Source organism: Uranotaenia lowii, chromosome 2 (genome assembly GCF_029784155.1).
Source record: "Uranotaenia lowii strain MFRU-FL chromosome 2, ASM2978415v1, whole genome shotgun sequence".
NCBI lineage: Eukaryota > Metazoa > Arthropoda > Insecta > Diptera > Culicidae > Uranotaenia > Uranotaenia lowii.
The window spans coordinates 369,037,018-369,053,592 of record NC_073692.1 but is presented as its reverse complement, the minus strand read 5'-3'; the positions used below and the strand labels follow the sequence as shown (position 1 = coordinate 369,053,592).

The window sequence follows — 16,575 nt, the reverse complement described above, 5'->3', positions numbered from 1 at the left end:
AAAATGACAAAAGTATCTAAAATAACAAAAATTACAAAAATTACAAAACTGACAAAAATGACAAAAATTACAAAAATTCAAAAAGTTACAAAAATTACAAAAAATACAAAAAATACAAAATTTACAAAAATTACAAAAGTTACAAAAATTTCAAAAATTACAAAAATCAAAAATATTACGAAAATTACAAAAATTACATAAATTACAAAAATTACAAAAATTACAAAAATTACAAAAATTACAAAAATTACAAAAATTACAAAAATTACAAAAATTACAAAAATTACAAAAATTACAAAAATTACAAAAATTACAAAAATTACAAAAATTACATAAATTACAAAAATTACAAAAATTACAAAAATCACAAAAATTACAAAACTGACAAAAATTACAAAAATTACAAAAATTACAAAATATACAAAAACTACAAAAATTACAAAAATTACAAAATTTACAAAAATTACAAAAGTTACAAAAATTTCAAAAATTACAAAAATCAAAAATATTACGAAAATTACAAAAATTACATAAATTACAAAAATTTCAAAAATTACAAAAATTACAAAAATTATTAAAATGACAAAAATGACAAAAATTACAAAAATCACAAAAATTACAAAAGTGACAAAAATTATAAAAATCACAAAAGTTATAAACATTACAAATATTACACAAATGACAAAAATTACAAAAATGACAAAAATTACAAAAATTACAAAAATTACAAAAATTACAAAAATTACAAAAATTACAAAAATTACAAAAATTAGAAAATTACAAAAATTACAAAAATTACAAAAATTACAAAAATTACAAAAATTACAAAAATTACAAAAATTACAAAAATTACAAAAATTACAAAAATTACAAAAATTACAAAAATTACAAAAATTACAAAAATTACAAAAATTACAAAAATTACAAAAATTACAAAAATTACAAAAATTACAAAAATTACAAAAATTACAAAAATTACAAAAATTACAAAAATTACAAAAATTACAAAAATTACAAAAATTACAAAAATTACAAAAATTACAAAAATGACAAAAATTACAAAAATATCAAAAATTTCAAAAATTACACAAATAACAAAAATTACAAAATTTTCAAAAATTACAAAAATGACAAAAATTACAAAAAATTACAAAAATGACAAAAATGACAAAAATTACAAAAATTACAAAAAAAAAACAAAAATTACAAAAATTGAAAAAATTACAAAAATAAAAAAAATTACAAAAACTACAAAAATTACAAAAATTATAAAAATGACAAAAATTACAATAAATACAAAAATTTTAAAACTTTTAAAAATTTCAAAAGTTACGAAAATAACAAAAATGACAAAAATTACAAAACTCATAAAAATTACAAAAATTACAAACATAGCCAAAATAACAAAAATTACAAAAAATTATAAAAATTACAAAAAAAAATCAAAAATTACAAAAATTACAAAAATTACAAAAATCACAAAAATGACAAAAATGACAAAAACTACAAAATTTACAAAAATCACAAAAATTACAAAATTTACAAAAATTACTCTTACATCTACTGTTGTCGAAAGATAACCAACCAACGATGACGTTTATGTGCAATTCACAATTTACAAGCCTTAAAAACTGACCACAATATAAATGTAAAGTTTTGACGATCCTCTTGGAACTACTAGGCAAAAGCTTTCGATGCCTATTATTGGTTTACCTTTTCAGATTGGGTTACCATATTTCTAAAACCTTGTCAAGCAACTATTTACTTTATTTTCATGGTGTTAAAACATTAATAATCAATGTTGTCCGGCCATAGATAACTTCCTCCTAGTTAAAATCAATCATTTTTGCACTAATAAACCTTTGGCTCTACGAGCCTCATTTTACAAAAAAGATTACCGTCACTGTATAAAAAAAAAGCAATTACAATTACAATTTTTAAATGATAAAAATCGTTCGGTATTTGTTATTGTTTGCTAAGCTTTTACAGAAAAGGGTGGTATATTATGAAAATTAAACCAAATACAAATAAATTCTAATTAACATGCTGTTCCGTATTTATGAACATCATTAATAAAAAACAAGACAGAATTAACAGCTTGGTAGTAAAATTCAACTAGAACTAGTTTAGTACTGACAAATCTTTCAGAAGAACGACATAATTTAAGCAAAATTTCGACTTGAAGAAGGTGCAATGATGAAAAAAGACTCACTCGTATTCATCCTGTTCATAAAACGCTTCCCAAATTTACTAGTCGAATGGAGATATTGAAAATTTATAAATAGTTGGATTGAGTTGAGGTTGAGGTCCGTACTTTGGAAAATCAATATTATTCATTATATAACTAGAGTTCGTTGAATAATTTATTCTTTTAAATGTCAAAAGCTTGTGAACGCTACTTTTTTTCAACAATACCATCCTGCGGTTTTTTAATTCGTCTATCAAATTTATCTAAGAAAAACGGCAAACTTGAAAACTCTCGAAAATGGGCGAGAATTTTTATTTTATTTGAAGACCATAAAATTGACTTTATGTCCATTGTAGTAACCCAAATGGAAATTCTGGGATGAATAAACCGATGATATTTTTAATGACTAGAAAAGATTGACGTATGTACATATTTCAGTTGGGAGGGATGATTCATTTAGTATTGCGTTATTTTTATACTATTTTTCAAATTGAGCAAAATTTGTACAAATGTGCAAGTAACATAAACCAACTAAATCTATACTAAGGTTACCGAAATTTTTCCAGCACGTATCTTGGCCGGACAAATCCGGACTATTTTTTATCTAAAAATCTGACAAAATCCGGGTGTGTGATTTCAAAATTGTCGACCAAAATTCCAGGCAATATCAATAGTAAAAAAAAACTTGAAAAAAATGTCCATCACAATTTATCAGCAGATTCTTAATCGTATTTCAAGCTTCCGAGCATTTTTCAATGAAATCCGGGCAACCGAGTCAGACCGGACTTTTTCCAAATTTTGAATTAAATATCCGGGCAAACCTGAATAAAACCGGGCAATCTAGCAAGCTTAATCTGACTCGTTGTGTTCTGTTTTTTTTTTAATATTCCAAATTAATTTGTTTTTATTGGCCCGCCAGCCAATCTCATTTCTGAAATTTGGCCCACCTGTTGAAAATGTTGACCCCCCATGTTGTAGTTCATCAAATTTAAAAAAAAACTTTGTTGAAGACGTTAAAGCTCTATCTTTCAAAACAACATGTTTAAAAGACCTTTTTTTTAAAAACTAACCTCAAAAAATGATAAATTTGTTTAACTTTTTTTGAAGCGATTTTTGAGATAAACTTTGTATGAGAGAGTTGTGACGATTGTAAAACTACACAACTTTATTGAATTTACCACACTATGGCGTTCTGTCCTTAACTTCATTGAAGGTGTCAGGTCCCTATTTTGTAATTTAATGGTACTTTTTGGGTGATTTCTTTTAAAAAATTGCATGTTTTCATTGCTCAATATATCCAAAAATTGCCAACATACCAAAAAAAATTATATACATTAGAAATGACAAACTTTCAACTTTCATGGCTTTCAATTTGCCAATCTACCATCTTTCAGTTAAGTAATTTTAGTAGTAAAAGCTCATGCATACAAATGAAACTATATGTTCAAGAAAGTTTAAAGATTACCCTTTCTAATGTATATAATTTTATTTTGGAATGTTTGCAACTTTTGGAGATCTTGAGCAATGAAAACCATCATATTCCTAGAGTCAAAGTTTATAAAAATCAGTATAAGTATTTGCCTATCTCGTCAATTTTTTAACCTTAAATAAATTGCGAAGATTTTGATGATTCGGTAATGCAATTTTCTAGATCGCGACGAACTTTATCATGTCATAAAATTGATCTTTGAACAGTAAACTGCCCAAATTTGTATGGGAAATTCAAAACCTGTAAAAAGTTATGTGCTGCAGGCTAAAATTGGTCCTAGGCCTAGTGCAAGATCTCATACCAAATTTGGACCAGATCGGATCATAGGAAGGGGTCGCTCAACGAGCCTGAAGTTTGTGTCGGATTTTGAAACATTTTGTTCAGGAGAAACAAGAAAACCCAGTTTTACATCAATAACTTTTAATTCCTTCGTCCGATTTCTTTTAAAAACGGGTTTTCTTGAAGCCCAAATTATGATAAATATTTCATCCTGAGACTGCAATTTGATTCAAATTAAGGTAAAAAAGTTATTAAGCTCCAAAAATGGGCTAACTTTTCTAAGGAAAGAGGCTAAAAGCCAAAAGAAATCGGCGAAGGAAATAAAAGTTATTGATGAAAAACTGGTTTTTCATGTTTCTCCTGATCAAAATGTCTCAAAATCCCATACAAATTTTCGTCCTTCCCGTGATCCGATCTGGCCCAAATTTGGCATTAGATCTTGCACTAAGCCTAGGATTAATTTTAGCCTGCAGCACATAACTTTTACAGGTTTTGAATTTCCCATACAAATTTGGGCAGTCTACTGTTCAAAAACCACTTTTATGCCATGATAAAGTCCGTCGCGATCTAGAAAATTGCATTACCGAATCATGGAAATCTTCACAATTCATTTAAGATTAAAAAATTGACGAGATAGACAAAGACTTATACTGATTTTCATAAATTTTGACTCTAGGAATAAGATGGTTTTCATTGTTCAAGATCTCGGTCATATGGGGTACTCGTATGAACAGTCAAGTTTGAAATAAATTGAATACAGGGAAAACCTTCTTCAATAATCTCCAAAAATCATGAAGAAAATCATTTAAATCAATCGCCAATGGAAACGTTGCCGAATTTAGGTGATGATTATGCATTAGTGCAAGTGAGATGTAGCTTAAATTTCATACAACTTGTGGTAGATCTTACGAGTTTTTCTCAAGGAGAGAATGGATAACTTTTCGCAACCATCGCCCATTTGATGTAACATGCCAAAGTTTACGATGACAATGCACTATTTTTTAACAGCTCCTCCTTAGTTTAGTTTCACTTTAAGCTTATTTAGCCACCATTTCACAAATATCCCAAGCACCTTTTGTTTCTCGCAGATCGCAAACCCTCGTATACAAGATTGATTTTTCAATTACACTAATCATAACCCTCCATAATCAATTAACCTTGGATGTCAGCCCGTGTTTGTACCCTCATCAAACCCTTATCCGTTCTCGCGTCATTGCATTGTACATGTACGTTCAACTGATCAAACTAAAGCTCTCGATTTCCATTTTCTCTCTCCATATTTTGTTCTTCAATTTCGCCGCGCAGCACACCCAGCAGACATCGTTCAACGGAAGTCGCCACCATCATCATCATCATGCCAGGAACAGCATCAATCACCCGGGCAGTCTAACGGCACCGCAAATCTCGCCGGTATCGCTCGAGGAACGGCTGGCGCTGACCAAGAACGTGGATGGCGTTTCAGGTGGAGGTGGAGTAGATGCTTCCGGTCAACTGACGGTTGCCATCAACAACGGCAATGGCGGCGCCCATCAGAACGCCCAGAATGGGGCCAGTCTTAGTAATAACAACAGCATCAATAATAACAACAACAACAACTCCCCGGCCGCTGCCAATAATCAACCGGCCATGGGCAATGGATCGATGGCGATGATGATGGGCGGCCCAGAGAACGCCGGAAGTGGCTCAGTCAGCCACGGCGGCCATCATGGCAGTTCCTCCTCGATGGTAGTGATTGTGAACAAATCCAGCAATTGCAAGATTAATGGCACCTGACGGGCGAAGTTGCACGTTTCCTGGCGCAGAAGAAATCGCGGCAACGAGTTGGGAGTTGGACACGGAGACACAGGGAGACACGAGCTGAACTAAGAGAATAAGATAAAGCGATGACGTGTCGGTGCTGCTGTCAGATTGTTTGAAGAGACATAAAATGTCAAACCTTATATGTAAAGGCGTGAACGACTGATCCTGAGCTCACATTGTAGTCCTGAAAAATCTAACTCTGGAAAACTTGGGCAGTTCTTGCATTGAGGATCCGAAACAGAATTCTCAATTCCAAATTAAAATTTTAAATCTGATTGACAAGGCAAGATCAAGAAAAATTCGAATACAAAAAATTCAAGCTCTCTGGAGCCACCGCTGATCAATATATGTATTTTGTTTCCTGATTTTTTATGTTTATTTAGTCATCGGACACAGAACAGTAACAGCAAACTTAATCAGTACATTTGCGTTCGACTTAACTATGTGATATGATTAGCATTCTATTAAATGAGCTATGGTGGAAGCCTTTTTCTGCAATTGAGATACACAATGTAAAACTATTTTATATCTTAATGGAACTATAAATAAGAATTGTAATGCTAAAAAATCACAATACAATTGTTACGGTCGTCATTCAAGCTACAAAAATCCGAAACAATGCTTGCTTAGTAAATTGGCATCAAAACCATGAGCAGGCTTGGTTCCACAGAAGAAACAAAACTGATGTTGATTTTTCAGTACAAAAATATTCAATTTTCCCATATAAACTTAAAAGTTCAAATTTACTCATGTAATCGTTACATAAAAATTCTGCAAAAAATCATGGATAAGTTTTGAACCAAAACGAAGCTTTCCAGACCTCAGGGTTTAAGAAATTCGAAAATGACCCACAATCGACTCAGTCTAATGCTACACATTTTTTCACATCGGTAAATAGCTCAGACACATACAGCGATTTGAGGCTGTAATAATTAATTCACACTCCTAAAAACAAATTGTACCAAAACCTGGATGATGCTTAATCCTCATCCGTCCCTGAAACTTTTACCCGATACAGTCCCTGCAATGTCAATTTGACACTCCTGACTAAAACCAATATCTCTCTCTACTTTCTAAACCGATTTTCACAAAATTTATAGTTTTGGAAACTTCGTAATGTAACTCAAATATTATTTTTGACTATATTCACCTACAAATCTACAACCTACAAAGTTTTCCGTTATTCAAAGTCTAAGAAAAAAATCCGAAAAAACTTGCTTCGGAATAGACTGTATATATTTTTTGATTTTTTTAAGATCATGACCACAAAAAATGTAAAAAAGTGGTGTGAAACTCGAACTTTTCAATCAATGAATCGTCAAAATTGTTTAAGGCATACCAAATTAATTTTGAAAACAGGATTGGAAAGTTGACGTAATTTGGCACATTTTTGCATTTTTAGTGTTTCAAAATACGAAACACAGAATTTTTGACGAATTTTCAAAGGAAGCTGTTTTTCGAACTTTTTGTTCATTTGCAATTCCTCAGATTTTCTTCAACTTTGAACGAAGTTTTAAGAGAAAAAACATATTTTTGAAACACATTTGAGTTACGTTACGAGGTTTCCAAAACTATAAATATTGTTCAAATCGGTTGAAAAACGAGAGAGATATAGCGGTTTTAAGCGTGGAGTGTCAAATTGACACTCAAGGTCTGATTAGGGAGTTTTTTCCTGGGCTTTCAGGGTGCGTCCATAAAAAAGTAGTGATGAAAAATTAAAGATTTCGAGAATTGATTGAGGGCCCCCGAAGAAATTGTTTTATTTGGATGCACTCGAAGAAAGTTACAAGCCGCTAAACTTCCAATAGTGTCATATTGACACTCAAGCGCGGATTAGGGTTATTTCAGTTCCTAAAATTGTTATCGAGCTGAAAATTTAAAACCGAGTTTCTGGAATCCGATCATAATGATTTCAAAGAGATTGAGGAAATTAATTTCAATATGGATTGATTGCTCTCTGGAGCCACCATGCATTGGATAATAAGTTCGTCACAGTCTGTTTTTACTCTTCATATTCAACTTTAATCAAAATACAGACGAAAAACCTAGAAACTAGAAGCTATAATTGCAAATATTCCAAAACTACCAATGCCAGATCCTATGTTTCAGAAAATAAAACTTTAAAGAAGATTTTCAATATATAAAATATATATTTTATTTTCTCAATGGACTCTTAGCAAGTACTTATTTTAGCAAGGGCCGGATGATTGAATGTGCCGTACCATTTATTGCAAATTTTTTAAAGAAACTGGTTTCGTAACGTTATACCTAAATTAAAATACGATTATAATTTTAATGGCATGTGCGGCGGAATAAAAACTAGAGAGAATTTATTTTATAGAAATTTGAAAGAAAGGTGGATAGACAGGCATTAGTGCGCCAATAGAAGAAAGCTTGAAAGGTGTTGAAATTTTAGGCTAGAGGGCATGTTGATGAAAAGCTCCTATGAATTGCTCCCGCCTTTGCTCTACACTAGCTAACTATACATGAGAAACTCAGAAAGAGAATTCCCATGTATAGCGAGCCCAGTGGTTTGAGAGCGTGTTTTTACGCGCACTTCAAACGAGCAAAAAACGTAACAACCCATGGGCCTACGAGCTTTCCTTATGCGAGAACAGTTCTAGCGACGTTGCCATTTTTTAGATTCGCTGCGCATAGTTGCTACTTGTCGATTTTTTCGCATTTCACATTTTATCTATTCCGCGTTCTTACTTTTTGGCCAAGTGTCAATTTTTGAACCATATTTTCTTGTTGTATTTTTTCTTTTTGCCAATGATTGTTTGTTATATGGTTTTAAATTATAATCATAAAAAATTATGACGATTAAAACCATATAACTAAATTAAAATACGTACATTTAGGAATAAGATATATTCGATTTTTTTTATCATTTGACTTCGAAAGATTTTTACATACCCATACATACGAACCCATTCCATTTTTCCAGATTGAATTTCATTCATTGTTAATCAGATTTACTTCGATGCTAACAAAAGTTACATGAAATCTAACGGAAATCGTTTGGGTATTTTTGTTGCTGCTTCAAGAGATTTAATCAAAAGTTGAATTGAAATCAATAATTGATGTATTTTAAAAAAAAAAATAAACACTCTGTTTTGTGAATAACTTTTGAATGCATGGATGTAGTAAATTGATGAAATTTTTGTAATGTTCTGGCAAGTGGTTTTTAAGATACCGTCCTAAAGAAAAATAATTCGACTTTAATTTGTGGGTTGCACGTGCATCATCTATAACGCATACAATGAACCACCTTTTTTCAAATCAAGGCGATTTTTGATAAAGTTTTCTTTTTCCTGAAGCTTGATCTTCAGAATACCTCAAAATTTTAAATTTTATCGAATTTATAACAAATTTAGCCGATAGTCCTTCTTCGGAACAAAAACAACATATTTGACTTTTTATCCCCCACCAGTTTTTTTGCGTAATGGCATGATTCCAGATCCAACTCAAACAGATTTCAAACTGTGGAGGACTTATTAAAATGCTTTACAGGCAAAACGGTTGCATTTGGAGGCAGTCTTTTTGTATTTTTTTTGTGTTTTCAGCCATTCATCGTACCCATCTTAATGAAAGAATGAGTAATTTGGAGTTTCCACAGATGGTTAGCCTTCTCAAGCACTAGACCATTTTTCATTTATTTTTCATTTATTTCCTTGTTTATTTCCGGGAAACACAGGCAAGACTTGTCAACGAAAAGTTTCTGATTGGAATCCTGCCAGGTGACCGTTGAAGAGTTCGTTTTGCTGTCCATTACGAATGTTTTCAAAATATTTCCCCATCAGAGTGTCCATTTCCCTGTCATTTTAGTGATCCCGGGAAATTTGACGATCCTTTTCCCAGGAATTCTCAGGATCCCGAGAAAAATTTAAAATGAAATTTCATGACTCTACTGCTTCTTTTTGGCATTTACCTATATGGCATTTTTGAATTTTTAATGCCTCAAAAATTCAATTAACAATTATAAAACCCAAGACCAAAAAACTAAATACTTTAACCGACAAACTTGACTTATTTTTGCTGCAAAAATTTTAAATTATTGAGACAGATTTTTCGCTATTGATAGAAGTTCGTTAGCTTGATTTAAGGTCATTCATCAAATTATTTAAACGTAGATTTGCAGATAACTATCGTTTTGTTGGTAAAGTGTCACTAATAAAACTTAATAATAATAATCCTTTTGTTTTGAAATATTTCTTTTCTATGCCGATGATTTTGCTACTGCACACAGTTTACGAATCGGAAGTTTTAAATGATGAGTGTTTCAAAATAGAACATTCAGATTCTTTATTGGAATTGTTTGGTTTTTAAGACTCTTTGTCGTTTTTCACTTTTGCACTAAGATATCGAACGAAATAACATTTTTTATCCAATTCAATGTATCAACCAGTTTTTTGAAAAAATAAAAATCAAGTCTAAGTCAAACATCAACTACCATCTTCCTTGCTCAATCTGATCCATTTTTCTAATTTAGATTCCGTACATTTTTAGTAATTTAGTACTTTTCCCGAAGCCTATGGGAATTTCCCGGTTTTTTTAGCGTTTCCCATTTTTTTATTATAATTTCCGGGAATTCCGCCACAAGCAGTCCAAATATTTTGCGCACAATTTGAACACCATATTTTGTTTATTTTATCGGTAGGCATCTTTTCTACGTTATAAAAAGAAGTCATACCTATTTATAAGTCAGCTATACGAACCAGTCTGAAAAGTTTGACTTTTTTTTATCACTTTCTTTTATCATATTTTCGGATTGAGCTTGGAAAAACCCTCTCATTCCTCTCTCTTCATGGAATCTATCATCTTCACTTTTATTCAAATTTTAGCTCACTATTGGATCCTTTAGGACTTCTTCAACGATTTATCACGTGAACTTTGATCGAATAGTTGATTTCCAGCTGTTCTTGGGTCTTCCACTGAGACTTTTCTGGATTTTTCCCGAACCAGCCCAAAAAAAATTGTCAATGAACTTCAGCACTGGACGCTATCTCAAAAACCACCTGACAGGTTGTACCAGGTAGCTTCACTGAAAATTTCATCAATTTCCATCCATGCATTCAAAAGTTATACTCGAAACAAAGTGTGCATTTTTTTCGAATACACTCCTTAGAAGTATTAATATTCATATTGGATGAATTCAAGCAGATTGGAAATATTCCTCTTTCTTGTTATTTAGGTAGAAGGTTAACATATATTTAACTTTCGTATCCATTTTAAGCAGCGTTTCTATCGACAAATTAAAAAATATCAAACATTTGATTAGCTCTCTGGAGCCACCAGTTTCATTGCATTTTCTTGTTCTGCATAATTTGCTTAGAATTTAACATTATAATTAAAAAAAAAACGAATTTTGTATCCACTTAGTCATATTGAGATATTTATCAAGACTATTGAAACATACAAGCCTCTGAAATCGTCCATCGTTGTTTAGAACTTTTTGTCAAAAGTTTTTTCTCTAATTCGCTTTTCTTACACCCAGTCGTTGTTTTCAAACGGATTACTGTAAACTAAATCAGCCTTGTCAAATTTATTCAAATGAATTAAGCTCTCTGGAGCCACGATACAACTAATACAACTTAAATCTGTGAACCTATAATATTCCATGCAAGAAAATATAGTTTTTTTTTTCATAATTTGTGTCATCTGGAAGTTTAAAAATTATGAGCTTAGGAGTTAATTAAGAAATCTCTTGTGAGAAATGTTATTTTTAGTGAAAATAATATAAATGTTGTTGTAGAAGTAAATAAAGAAAAAAAAGCTTTTAGTTATGAATTTTTATCTGGATTTCTTTAGATCAGTTTAAGGCTCATTTAATTATTTTTATTTATTTTAATTATTCTCATTTTACATCTATACGTTTGAAAAAGCAAATAATTGAGATAGGTGCTTGAAAATAGTTGTCATGAATTGAAAAACGATTGTTAACTAATTCAATATTATTTTGAAATATTTCACTAAATGAGTGATTTATTATTATCATCAATTCTAATGTACAATTCTCATTGTCAATCCAGATTATCGCTCTATTTTTTTCTCTGGTTATTTCTAAATATAAATTTATCTCTGAAATAACATTTCCAAAATAAGATTCTGAGGTACGCTGCTATTGGAACTTTATTTTCATTGATTTGTTTTCGAATTTCAAGCATACATACAAGACTATTAATTTTTTTCTAAGTGAAACGAATGAAAAAGGTGTCGATGAACGACACAAATGAAAAATCTTATTTTTTGAAGAATTTTGTATACCACATAAAATTTTTAGAGTTTTTTTCTAAACGTATCCGGGGCAGGCAAACCCGAGAATTTCTACACAAGAAAAAACTGGAAAAATCTGAGATTTTGAAAATTTTCAACTAAAAAATCTAGCAATATCCTGGCAAATCCGCAGAAATCCTGGTGTTTCTCATAAAGTTCAAGAGAAAAGGATAAAAATTAACACATGTAAAATAATTTATTTATCAAGTCACATCAGTGGCGTTTACATCGTAAATTAAAATTTTAAAAAAAATGTTTACAAGTTTCGATGAAACAAGGCAAAAATTTGCATTCGACTCGAAAATAGTAAATAATGGTAACTAAAAATAAGATTTTGGTTTGGGGTTGCTTATATTGTGTATAAATCCGAGCAAAATCCGGCCTTTTTGAATAATAAACAATAAAAAAAACTTCTAAAAGCTTTTTCTTAGAAGTCAAAATTGTTCATGGTCTCCGGGAATTTCTAGATCTCTTTTCTATTTTTTTTCTAGATCTTTATTGTTATAAACAAAAGTTTTGCAAAAAAAAAAAATGCACATGAATTCAAACCTGTTTTTAAAAGTTAAACCGGAAACAGGAGTTTATATTTAAAAAAAATCAAATTTGGATTCAGTGCCTTAAAATTAATCGAAATCAGTTCTCAAATTCTTTGTCCCAAGGAAAACAGGGAGTTTTGTTGCCTTTGTTTTGAATTATATCTATCCCAAAGCACTTATTCGTTCATGTTAAAACAGCTTTTTTGAGCTACTTAATTTTCCATCATTGGCTCTAAAACACAAAATAAACACAATATACACACAATCCTCTCATTCTCCAGTAACAATAGGAATCTTTTGTTTCTTAACGCTCTACCTTGAATTTAAAAATTTGAATAAGAACTTTTTGAATTTAAACTCTTACACCGTAAAATTTTATATTTGAGGCCCTTGGAGCCAAAGGGGTATAAGTGCGTAAAGGCTGATTTCGAGAAAAAAAGCACTTGAACATCGTTGCGTTCCAATGAATTCCACAGATATTTTTTTAAAAAAGATTGAAAAAATTTACTCATCCCAAGTCTCAACAATTTTGCAGAGAATGTGAAAAAAACAAACAATTACCGTTTGTGAGTTCGTGTTCCAATTATTGTGTCAATTCTGTAGCTGACATCTTGTTGTACACTTAAACAAGCAAAAGTGCAGTAAAATCAAAATTCCCTTTTAGTTGAACCTATTTTCATAATCCTTCAATTTCTGTCTACATTTTTACGTCAGTTCAGGTCCATCAGTAGATGAACGTAGTAGATATGTTAGCAATTTCATGAATTAAAGATATCTCCCACGCCTACGTGCACTAGTTCTTTCCCTCTCTGACTACTTTTTAGTCACAGAGAGAAGAAAATTTTGTATATGTATACCAACCGTATAATTTTAAAGTGATAATTAGGTGAATTGCATTTTTTTATTCAATTGCTTAATCTATGCGCCTATCTTCAAATCAGAGGATTTAAAAAATATTCATTCCATTGAATCCCTGATAATAAATTAAAATCAATTTTCATATCATCCTATGAAAATATACAAATTCATATCCTAAATTGTGACTTTTGTTTCGGATTATAAATGCTTACTCACAACGTTCAAATCAAACGCTGAATCTAGATCTTAGATGATTGTAGTAAATTGATATGATTGTATAATTTCACTCTCTGGAGCCACCATCAGACCAGAATCAGCTCTCATCGCATTTCATTTTAAAAAAAATGTGCGTCGACCGATGGATAATACAAAGAATAAAGTAGAAATATTTCTTATAAAAAACAAATTTTTCCATGATTCATCATAAAATAATCTTTATTTTCTCCATAAAAACGATTTCGATCAAACGAATGTTTTTTTAGATACACGCAGATGTAACAGTCCCATTTTTAAATGAACTAAGCTTAAGTGTATCAAAAATACTACAATTCATCAGATTGTTTCAAGTTGATAATCTTTATGTGACAAAAGATACACAGATTGGAATTTTTTCTATCGAGTGCGTATTTTACTTAGTCCAGTACTGAATACGAGCTTTCGTGTAACACGAATCGTGTTCTTCGTTTGCTTTTTTTAATAAGCTGCGTTTCTTTCAACAAAATGGAAAGATCGATCATTCGCCTCGAAATCATGAATTTATCCCGGGACTATCCAACAGAATCGTTTTTTGTTGATCTCTCCCTCACGATCGCTCAATCCCAGATTCTACAAAATCATAAAATAGCTCTCTGGAGCCACCATTTGGTGTTTCTTAACCGCTTTTTCTCGTTGGGAAAAATCTGCTATTAAATGAAAAACGCACAACTTACACCCATTTCACCGTATTGATATATGAATCAAGAATATTACAGCAAATAATAAGAAATTAGTATCGTTATTAAGGCTTTTTCCGAGATTTGACTCCAAATAGCTTTTCTTACTCTCAGACAGAGCCGTAGAAAGAACTGCCTTATGGGGGTTTGTTTACAAATTTTTTTCCTAAAAATGTTTATTTAAAAAATACATACCTAAAGAAAAGTAAAAAAAAAATTATACCTTCTAGAAGTATCTCATTAGTCGGGTTTTAGTTCTTTGATATCAAAGTTATTCATTTAAAATTGTTAGTTTCGAAAATAAGTTCTAAAAGTTTCCAGTTTTTTTAAGCTTTAAAAAATAAATAAAGGATCTTAAAGATTTCATTTAAAAAAACCCTTAGTGAAAATGTATAAAATATTAAAAGATTAATGTTGATTAAATATTAAAGATGAAGTTTGATGTTCAAAACAAATTAATTTTCAACTCTTGTAAACTCGATACATTATGATTTTTTTTTAATTCTTTGCTTTTGAAGTATCTACAATATAAATAATGTTAAACAACAAGCCAATAAAGTATATTTCAAGCAGAATTTTCTTGAACCTGTAGAAGAGGTACAAGTTAATTTATCAATAAAAAAAAGCTATCATTAATAGGTAATTAACTTAATTGATTATTAAATTTCTATGAAAATAAATTTAAATTCAATTAAAATTTTAAAAGAACGCAATCTTGAAAATAAATTCAGATGCTATTTAACAATAATGATTTTCACCTGTTTTGTGTTTTTTTTGGAAATTTTGAATTTCAATTCCGAATGTAAACTCTGCATTTTGAACCTGAATAAACATTCTTTGTTCCTAATTTGAAATCGATTCTGAAAAGAAATTCCACACATAAATTACCAATAATTATGAACCAAACAGTACATTTTATGAAGGAATCCTTAGCCAAAAATTTCTTATTTGACTTTTGAATCTTTGATTATGAATTCTATGAATATGTATGGAAATCATATCTTTAATTCCAAAATTCCGAATGGTGAAACTCTTATATTTCAGTTTTGTATCACTATTATGAAACTTTTTAAAGTTTCAATAAAGAGTAAAAAATTCCAAATCCAAATCTTAAAAATGGTTTGTAATTTTAAATATTTTCTTATAATATTCCGGAAGGATGAGTTTCTAATAAGGAAAATAAATCTAATTTTAGTTCCAAAAGCAAAACCAAGATTCGAATTAGGATTTTGTCCCAATGATGTAGCAAACTGAAAATCAAGAATCATAAGCTGGATACAGATTTTACAATCCGATCACAGGCAACAAGTTTTGATTTTTCCACAACAATTTGGAACCAGAACATCGGAAATTATTCAACACAAAGGGCAAATCCAGCATATTTCATCTAAAAATCTTGCAAAATCCGAGCATTCGATTTCAAAGTTTACAATACAAAATCTGGGCAATATCTAGACAAATTTGGGAATTCTTTAATTAAAATCAAAAAAGAAAAAACTCGATAATTTGGTTTTTTTTTTCATTTTCATTGTAGTCCACGTCCACATCACTGTATGTTAGGGTGAGTCGTTTTGCAACTTTTTTTCAAATTGAGAAAAACTCTGTAGTCTTAAAAGTTTCCTTTTTGGTCAAAACGAACGACTGAATTTTTGGAGATTTTCAAAATGAGATTTGGGGACCCGGAATTTGGTTTTAAATTGTGTATGGAAAAACGCAAAAATTTGTTCAAAGATTGTCTCTTTCTTTATGTTTCTTGAATATTTTGCTCTCACGCAATGCAAATGAAATTCCAATATATGGAAAATTCTCGGCCTAAAACTTTTCTGAAGACGGCAAAGCGGTGGAAGTAACGAGAAAATAGTTATAACGTCCCAGACAGAGCATTCTTTTATTCATGAAAAGCAACAAGCAACACTGACAGATTTTTCGTTCAATTTTTATAAATATTATTTCAACAAGAAAGTTATCGATTTTAGAGCATTGAAATGTTCTGATGAAATGATCATGATAAGATTCTCTATCATTTACAAAAAGTAAATTAGGGTTTCCAGAAATTTAGAGTCACCTGATGAAATGGTTTTACAAAAATAAAACCAAAATGGGGTGGAGCTGTCTTTTTTTTTCTTCACATACCGCTTTGCCGTCTTCGGCAAAATTCTAGCCAGAGAATTTTAAAGCCAGCTCCATATATTGGAATTCCATTTGCATCGCGTGGAA

At 30.5% G+C, this 16,575-nt stretch overlaps 1 protein-coding gene across 1 annotated transcript in view; it reads left to right on the top strand.

Moving 5' to 3' along the window:
* LOC129743155 (orexin receptor type 2-like) overlaps positions 1 to 14,647 on the top strand; it is a 240,681-nt gene extending 226,034 nt beyond the window's left edge. The window contains exon 9 of the mRNA XM_055735124.1: positions 5,262 to 14,647. Coding sequence (XP_055591099.1) covers positions 5,262 to 5,729 — 468 coding nt within the window. The 3' untranslated portion in view covers positions 5,730 to 14,647. The remainder of the gene's footprint in view (positions 1 to 5,261) is intronic.
* The last annotated feature ends 1,928 nt before the right edge of the window (positions 14,648 to 16,575 follow it).